This window comes from Macaca thibetana, chromosome 19, assembly GCF_024542745.1.
Source record: "Macaca thibetana thibetana isolate TM-01 chromosome 19, ASM2454274v1, whole genome shotgun sequence".
Lineage (NCBI taxonomy): Eukaryota > Metazoa > Chordata > Mammalia > Primates > Cercopithecidae > Macaca > Macaca thibetana.
Genome location: NC_065596.1, coordinates 3661348 through 3670284, shown reverse-complemented (window position 1 = coordinate 3670284; position 8937 = coordinate 3661348). Strand labels below are relative to the sequence as shown.

The following is an 8937-nucleotide window of genomic DNA, read 5'->3' as shown; positions in this document are numbered from 1 at the left end:
TTATCCAGGCTGGTCTCAAACTCCTGACCTCTTGATCCGCTGCCCGCCTTGTACTCCCAAAATGCTGGGATTACAGGCGTGAGCCACCGCGCCTTACCCCTTGTTTCTTTTTAATATTCTAGTTTGGCTACTAGAAAATTCAAAATTCACATGTGGCTCATATTTTATTTCAGAGGATTACCTCCTTTTTAAAATCTCAGGCTGCCTGCTCAAAGGACCATAAGCCAGGAAGGTAAAAAACCTGAAATTTTAAAACCTTTGTTATTATATCCTTTTCATTTATGTATTGTCATATGATGTATTATTTACAAATGCATATTACCTTATACACAAGATTGAATGCAAATACCCTTTGGAGTGGGCCTATCAGCTCAGGGAGGAAGCCCTGCCTGAAAAGGCTGCAGCCTAGACGGTCACTCTTCCTTCATTCAGCCCAGCATCTAATTACATCTTCTGTCAGTCAGGGCCTGAGGGGGTGGGGTTTTAAACGCTATCCAATCAGCGAAGCTGGGCTGGGTACTGTCCAATCAGGCACGCAGCTTGAGCGGAGAGGACGGCTTCCGGGATGTGGCGGGATTTGTCGGATCCTTTGTCTCCAGCTGCAGCTGGAGCTCCAGGTTTCGTCTTCACTGCTGTGTCCTCTGCTTCTAGAGGCGCAGGCTGTGTGGCCCTGTGACCTGCAGGTATTGGGAATCCACAGCTAGGACGCCGGGACCCCCCGGAAGCCTAGAAATGGTGAGAGTGCGGAGTCCGACATCCCGAGAGAGGGGAAGGGCTGGTTGAAACCGGTGGGAAGTGGCTGTGGCGGGACTCAGGCCTCCCTGTAGTCAGCTTCACAATCTGCGCCCCGAGTTCTCCTTGCCCGGCTCGGCCTCAGTCGCCTTCAGCCATAAGATGGCGGTTGCGCCGACAGCCGGGCCCCCGGGCGTCCTGTCTCCTCTGCATAGTGACTGTGCCCTTGCCTGGAGCCCTCTCTGGGGATATCTGCATTCGCAGCGCAGCTTCTCTACCGGATTGTGCAGGAACTATGAGAGGGTCTTCAGGGGAGGATCCTGACTTGGTTCATGAATGGGAAGAACTTTGTTCCGTGGGGTTCCCAGTTCCTATTTTCTCCTATTAAAAGTTAATGGGAGTCACTGCAAAAATATTAAAAGAATTTAATCGAAGAGTGGTTCTAGGCCGGGCGCTGTGGCTCACGCCTGTGATCCCAGCACTTTGGAAGGCCGAGGCGGGCGGATCACGAGGTCAGGAGATCAAGAACATACTGGCTAACACCGTGAATCCCCGTCTCTACTAAAAATACAAAAAATGAGCCGGGCGTGGTGGCGGGCGCCTGTAGTCCCAGCTACCTGGGGGACTGAGGCAGGAAAATGGCTTGAACCCAGGAGGCAAAGCTTGCAGTGAGCCGAGATCGCGCCACTGCACTTCAGCCTGGGCGACAGAGCGAGACTGCCTCAAAATAAATAAATAAAGAGCGAGACTGCCTCAAAATAAATAAATAAATAAATAATTTAATCAAAGAATGGTTCTAGAATTGTAGAGCACCGAGCTATGGTTTGTAGTTTGTGGTCTATGGGAGAGGCTTGAAAGAAAGTCTTTTGTAAAATGCATGATGAAGAAAACCAAATTTAGTAATTAGTTAGGTACAGTTATGTGGTTTCTTAATTTGTACATTAAAGGTGAAAATTTCCTGGTTACGTAATTGGAGCTCAATTGGCAGTTTATAGTTGGTGAAGCCTGAATTTTGTTTCTCTTAATGTAGTAATTAAAAATAATGCACCCGAGTTACATTTTTTAATTAAAATAGGAACCCAGGGACTAGAGACATGTCAGTCTAATTGCCTGCCACTTAATTTTTATTTTCACACTCCACAGGGAAGTGATTTTCTGCTGTATTTTTCACCTTGGTCCCAAGCAGGGTCTTAAGTCTAACTCCCATCCCTCATTACTCCAGCCTCATTCTGGCTTGCAGGAAGATACTAAATTTTCAATTTCTTCTGGAGTTCCCAAATGCCAGCTTTCCCTCCCTAATTCACGTTGTCATATATTTGTGTTTTTTTGTTTTTTGTTTTGTTTTGTTTTTGAGATGGAGTCTCCCTCTGTCTCCCAGGCTGGAGTGCAATGGCAGGATCTCTGCTCACCGTAACCTCCGCCTCCCGGATTTAAACAATTCTCCCGCCCCAGCCTCCCTAGTAGCTGGGATTATAGGTGCGCGCCATCATACTCGGCTAATTTTTGTGTTTTTTGTAAAGACGGGGTTTCACCATGTTGGACAGGCTGGTCTCGAACTCCTGACCTCAGGTGATCCGCCCGCATCGGCTTCCCAAAGTGCTGGGATTACAGGCGTGAGCCACCGCGCCTGGCCACGTATTTTGTAGTGTACTTTTTATACCATATTTTAATTAATTATTTTTTGGCAAAGCATTAAATGGTGTTTTTTGTTTTTTGTTTTTTTTTTGACGGAGTTTCGCTCTTGTTGCCCAGGCTGGAGTGCAAAGGTGCCTACTGGGCTCACTGCAACCTCCACCTCCAAGTTCAAGAGGTTCTCATGCCTCATCCTCCCAAGTAGCTGGGATTACAGGCATACCCCACTATGCCCGGCTGATTTTGTATTTTTTAAAAAAGAGATAAGGTTTCTCCACATTGGTCAGGCTGGTCAGGAACTCCCTACCTCAGGTGATCCACCTGCCTTGGCCTCCCAAAGTGCTGGAATTACAGGCGTGAGCCACTGCGCCCTGCATAAATGGGGTTTTTGGGGTTTTTTGTTTGTTTGTTTTTTGTTTGAGATGGAGTTTTGCTCTTGTTGCCCAGGCTGCAGTGCAGTGGCAGATCTCGGCTCACCTCAAACTCCGCCTCCTGGGTTCAAGCGATTCTCCTGCCTCAGCCTTGGAGTAGCTGGGATTACAGGCATGTGCCACCATGCCCAGCTAATTTTGTATTTTTAATAGAGATGGGGTTTCTCCATGTTGGTCAGGCTGGTCTCGAACTCCTGTCCTCAGGTGATCTGCCCGCCTTGGCCTCCCAAAGTGTGGGGATTACAGGCGTGAGCCACCACACCCAGACAAATGGTGCTTTTAAGAAGATTTGTTATCTGTTTGTAAATATTTTCCATGAAAAGAAAGCAAATGATAATCCCCTCACACTGTATTGCAAAAAATCTCAGTGTGTTTTTTCCTTTTATCTTTTTAGGCACAGAGATGTTATCAGAATTTTTTTGGGTCAGAGTTCCACTTTGGAAAATTTATGGGGTGATGTGTCCTCAGCCGCCATTTAGTTTTTTCCTGGTCCTGGGTTTCAGTATTATCTGGGGATAAACTGAGATATCTGCCATGGTTATGTCAACTAGAGTGTCTAGTGGATATCGGCTCTGGTTTATTTTCTCCCATAGGACGACCTGAGATATGGAGTGTATCCTGTCAAGGGGGCAAGTGGATACCCTGGGGCTGAGAGGAATCTTCTGGAGTACTCTTATTTTGAAAAGGTAACCCCATGATATGTTAAAATTGTCTTCGGGACCAGCTTGACAAACATGGGGAAACCCCGTCTCTACTAAAAATACAAAAAACTTAGCTGGGCATGGTGGTGCATGCCTGAATTTCCAGCTACTCAGGGTTGCTGAGGCAGGACAATCACTTGAACCTGGGAGGAAGAGGTTGCGGTGAGCCGAGATCCTGCCATTGCACTCTAGTCTGGGCAACAAGAGTGAAACTCCGTCTCATAATAGTGATAATAATAATTATTCTAATAATGAATAAATTGTCTTCTATCAACCCAGCTTCCATTTCATGGAGATAAATTGCTTGTCAGCCAATCAGATGCTGGTAGTGAGGGGAAAACACAGAAATGATTTCTGCCCCCTGGATTCTGTAAGGGAGCAGAATAGTGAAATGAATATAGTAAAAGAAAAAGTAAAACAAAAGTGAAAAATATGTGACCAAAAACTAGTATCCCAAAAGACAAACAACAAAAACAACAACAAACTGACTCCAGTGAGATGGCGTAAGAGCTTGCAAAGTAAAATGCACCTGGGACAGTCACCGAGAAATGGTGCAGTGTCTCCTGAATGGGTGGTTCTTGAGCACATAAGTGAGCAGGAGTGGGTGGAAGGATCTCTCCAGTAATTGAATGGCCTGACTTGAAACATGAGTCAGACACATCTGTTATTTAACCAGCACTGCCATTCCTGGATTTGTCCACCTTGAGATTTGTTCACTTATTTTCACCTCAGTTTTTTAGCTGTAACTTGTGTTATATTAGTAGGGCTTGAAAGGTAGAAAAATATTTACAAAGGGCATAAAAGATGTGGGTTTCAAAAAAAATTAATCATATATTTCATCTGTCAAAAATTTTCACTTACCTTTTTCTTTCCCAGAGTGAGTTTACAAATTTTCTCAGGTGTGGTTTTTTTATGGCTGGGTGATTTCAAATAGAATTTCAAGGCTTAGCTTTTAGAATGCTACCAAAAAAGAAGAGGAAAAATCTCTTTTCCATTTTTGCTGTAGAAAATGAATACATTTCCACAAGAAAATGTGGTGGATAATTGGTGAGTTACATAGATTCATAAAAACATCAGTTCCTTTTTTTCTCAGGGTAAATTTTTGACAGCGAATATCTCTGTTTGAATTCTGTTATCTTGATTTCTGAGTTTTATGCTTAATTTTATGAGATGAAACTTGGTACTGCCTAGAAGTGTTTCCACGTGACTAAATGTTTGCTGCATGATTTTTAATGGAATTAATAAAATAATACATTTATTTTCTGAAAGAAATACTTTTGCTTTTCTTATTAAGGTATAAAATGTAAGCACCTTAAAATTTTCTTCCCTTATATGAACACTGTGTTTGAGTAATTTTTTTGGATTTTTCAAACACTTAGTTTCAAAAACCAAGTGAGTAACTCTAACATGGAAATTAAAGCTTGAGCCCAGTGACTCAGAGCTGAAGCTCATATTGAGACTGCAAAAGGAGGTTATTAAAGGTCCAGTTAGTTTTTTCTGGAGAGCCTCTCCTGCAGGTGTTCCAGCCTGCTCACTCCAGTCATGGAAGAAGCCTTTCTGCTGAGAGAAGCTACAGAATCCTGGAAAGCTACAGGCAGATGAGTTAAGGTTAAGACAAAAGGGGACTGGGAGGGTCTTACTGACCATGAAGTTGTTATTGTTTTAAGGCAGTTTCTAGACTTTGTAATATGTTACAAAGTTAGATTTCTGTTAAAAAATTTGAATTCCAGACCCAGGCACGGTGGCTCATAACCTGTAATCCCTGCACTTTGGGAGACCAAGGTGGGCAGATCACCTGAGGTCAGGAGTTTGAGACCAGCCCGACCAATATGGTGGAACTCCATCTCTACTAAAAATACAAAAATTAACTGGGCATGGTGGTGGGTTCCTATAATCCCAGCTATTCTGGAGGCTGAGAGAGGAGAAATGGTTGAACCCAGGAGTCAGAGGTTGCAGTGAGCTGACACGATGCCACTGCACTCCAGACTGGGTGACAGAGTGAGGCTCCATTTAAAAAAAAAAAAAAAATTGAATTCTAGAGCCGGGCATGGTAGCTCACATCTGTAATCCCAGGACTTTGTGAGGCTGAGGCGGGCATACCACCTGATGTCAGGAGTTCGAGACCAGCCTGACTAATATGGTGAAACCCCATCTCTACTAAAAATACAAAAATTATCCAGGCGTGGAGACGTGCACCTGTAGTTCCAGCTACTTAGGAGGGTGAGACAGAAGAAATGCTTGAACCCAGGAGATGGAGGTTGCAGTGAGCCGAGATTCATGCCACTGCACTCCAGCCTGGGCAATAGAGCAAGAATCCGTCTCAAAAAAAAAAAAGAATTCAAAAAGAGGATTGCAACAGGAGGAATACCAATTATAAAAACTTTAAGGAATGCAATTTTAGGTAGACAAGGGCTTTTTTTCATAGAGTGGAGCCTACAAGATTAGAAAGTATGGAGGGGAATGGCAAATGGGGGTTAAAAATCAGATTTCAGATCAGAGAATGTTTTATCCTGAAGTCAGCATGTTCTTAGGAGGCATATAGAATGACTTGGTATAATGGCTCAGATTGAGGGTAGCTCAAAATTCAGTAGTCTGTGAAAAATTTTATTTAGACCACTGAAGACAAATACAGCTGACTCTTTTAATGAGAAAAAGAAGAAAAGGTGCCAAGTTTTTACCAAAAAAGGGTCCCAGTCCAAACCTCAAGAGAGGGTCCTTGGATTTCACTCTAAAGAAGAATTCTGGGTGAGTTCATAGAGTAAAATGAAAGCAAGTTTATTAAGAAAGTAAAGAAATAAAAGAATTGCTTAATCCATAGGCAGAGCAGTCCGGAGACCTACTGGTTGCCCATTTTATGGTTCTTTTTTTTTTTTTGAGATGGAGTCTTGCTCTGTTGTGAGGCTGGAGTGCGGTGGCATGATCTCTACTCACAGCAGCTTCTGCCTCCCAGGTTCAAGCCATTCTCCTGCCTCAGCCTCCTGACTGACTGGGACTACAGCCATCCACCACCACACCCAGCTAAATTATTTTTGTATTTTTAGTAGAGACGGGTTTCACCATGATGGCTAAACAAGGGGTGGATTATTATCCCAATTTTAAACCATATAGGGTAACTTCCTGATATTTTTATGGCATTTGTAAACTGTCATGGCACTGGTGGGAGCGTAGCAGTGAGGATGACCAGAGGTCACACTCATTGCCATCTTGGTTTTGTTGGGTTTTATGCTGCTGCTTTACTGCAAGCTGTTTTGCTAGCCAGGTCTTTATGACCTGTATCCTGTGCTGACCTCCTATCTTATCCTGTGACATAGAATGCCTAACTATGTGGGAATTCAGCCCAGTAGGTCTCAGCCCTATTTAACCACCCCCTATTCAAAATGGATTTGCCCTGGTTCAATACGCCTCTGACATTTCTCCCCTCTTTTGTACAAAAAACCCCCTTAATCACAAGAGGGATGAAAAGTCATCTTCTGTAACTACTTCATGCTGTATAGGGGCAATGATATTCTTCCTTAACTATTAGAGTCTTTTGTATTTGAGGTAGACTGGAGCTCAGTCAAAACTCATCAGTATGGTGACGGCCATTCATAACTCTGAGTTTCAAAAAAGGGGTTCTCTCTAAGATTAATTAGTGTTTAATTTAAGAAAACATCTAGGTTGGGTAGGTTGGGCGTGGTAGCTCATGCCTGTAATCCCAGCACTTTGGGAGGCTGAGGCGGGCGGGTCGCTTGAGGTCAGGAGTTCAAGACCAGTCTGGCCAACATGACGAAACCCTGTCTCTACCAAAAGTACAAAAAATTAGCCAGGCATGGTGGGGCGTGCCTATAATCCCAGGTACTCAGGAGGCTGAGGCAGGAGAATCACTTGAACCCAGGAGGCAGAGGTTGCAGTGAGCCAAGATCGTACCACTGCACTCTAGTCTGGGTGACAGGGAGACTCCATCTCAAAAAAAAAAAAAAAAAAAAAAAAAAAATAGGAAACATCCAGAAAGTTTATCCTGCATTTCTACACAAAAAGTACAACTGCAATATATTTGACAAATTCAGGCAGCCGCTTCTTGATAGCAAAAGGATCATTTCCAGAAGTCCCATCAGCTCTCAGGTTTCCCCTTTTAGAGGAGAAAAAGCTCCCCATATCCCTTGGTCCTATGGATGCCTAATTCTGTCACTCATAGGCACCAGCAAAGAGTGCAAGACAGATTAATCTAAAAGAATAGCAATTAACATCCAGTAATGTGAAACCATTTCTTAGCTGAGAGGGACTTTGCTGAGAGGGGTTTCTAACCTAAATCTTAGGAAGGACTATAAACTTCCTAAGTTGGACCTTGAATCCAAGTACAGTCAAGCATCCTTGCCTTCTTTAAGAGGCTCCTTTAACCCACGCTGTCTTAGAAGAGACTCTGACTTTCCTAAGTTGTGCCTCCAACCTAATCTCATCCTTTATCTAGGTATAGGGACTCAAAGTCAGCCAGTTGGTATCCACAGATAATTTTTTGGGGGCAGGGACAGAGGTCTCTTAAGTATAGTCCTTTTGTAGTTGCCAGGAAAATGTTACCAGAAAGAAGTCTTGATTCAGACCCCAAGAGAGGGTTCTAGTATCTTGCTCAAGAAAGAATTCAGGGCAAGTCATAAAATGAAAGCAAATTTATTAAGAAAGTAAAGAAATAAAAGAAATGGCTTTCTCCATAGGCTGGTTGTGTATTTTTATGGTTATTTTTAAATTATATGCTAAATAAAGGGTGGATTATTTATATAGCTCCTTTTTAGACCTTTACGACGTAACATCCTGATGTTGCCATGGCATTTGTAACCTCTCATGGCACTGGTGGGAGGGTAGCAGGAGAATGACCAGAAGTCACTCTCATCACCATCTTGGTTTTGGTGGATTTTATCCTGCTTCTTTACTGCAAGCTATTTTATCAGCCAGGTCTTTGTGACCTGTATCTTGTGCTGACCTCCTATCTCATCTTGTGACTCAGAATGCCTAACCATCTGGAAATGCAGCCCAGTAGGTCTCAGCCTTATTTTACTCAGCCCCTATTCAAAATGGAGGCTGTGCACCTCTGACAGAGTCTGTGTCTGGCTATGTAATACATAAGAAAAGAGAGCACCATCTAAGTCATAATGGGAAGGGTATTTCTTTCTATAAACTGTTCTTGTCCTATACATTTCTTCCATTTGACTTTTCATCAGTTGTATATTTTATAATAAACTGGTAAACATAACTACAGTGTTTTCCTGAGTTCTGTGAGTAGCTCGATCAGATAATTGAACTTGAGAAAGAGTCCCCAATCTTTAAACAGTAGCTCAGACAGACAGATGGGCCTATGGGGTTTGTGACTGGCATCTGCAGTGAGGACAGTGTTGTGAGACTGAGCCCCTGGAATCAGCGTCTGTGCTGACTCTGGGTGGTGTCAGAATTCAAATATTACACACCGAGTT

General features: G+C 43.3%; 1 protein-coding gene across 6 annotated transcripts in view; it reads left to right on the top strand.

Annotated features, from left to right (window-relative positions):
• Window positions 1-508: 508 nt before the first annotated feature.
• The window catches only part of LOC126942199 (zinc finger protein 429-like), a 234312-nt gene continuing 225883 nt past the window's right edge, over window positions 509-8937 (top strand). For all 6 annotated transcript variants that reach the window (XM_050769523.1, XM_050769522.1, XM_050769521.1 and 3 more), the window contains exons 1-2: window positions 509-735; window positions 3389-3481. In XM_050769523.1, coding sequence (XP_050625480.1) covers window positions 733-735; window positions 3389-3481 — 96 coding nt within the window. In that variant the 5' untranslated portion in view covers window positions 509-732. The remainder of the gene's footprint in view (window positions 736-3388; window positions 3482-8937) is intronic.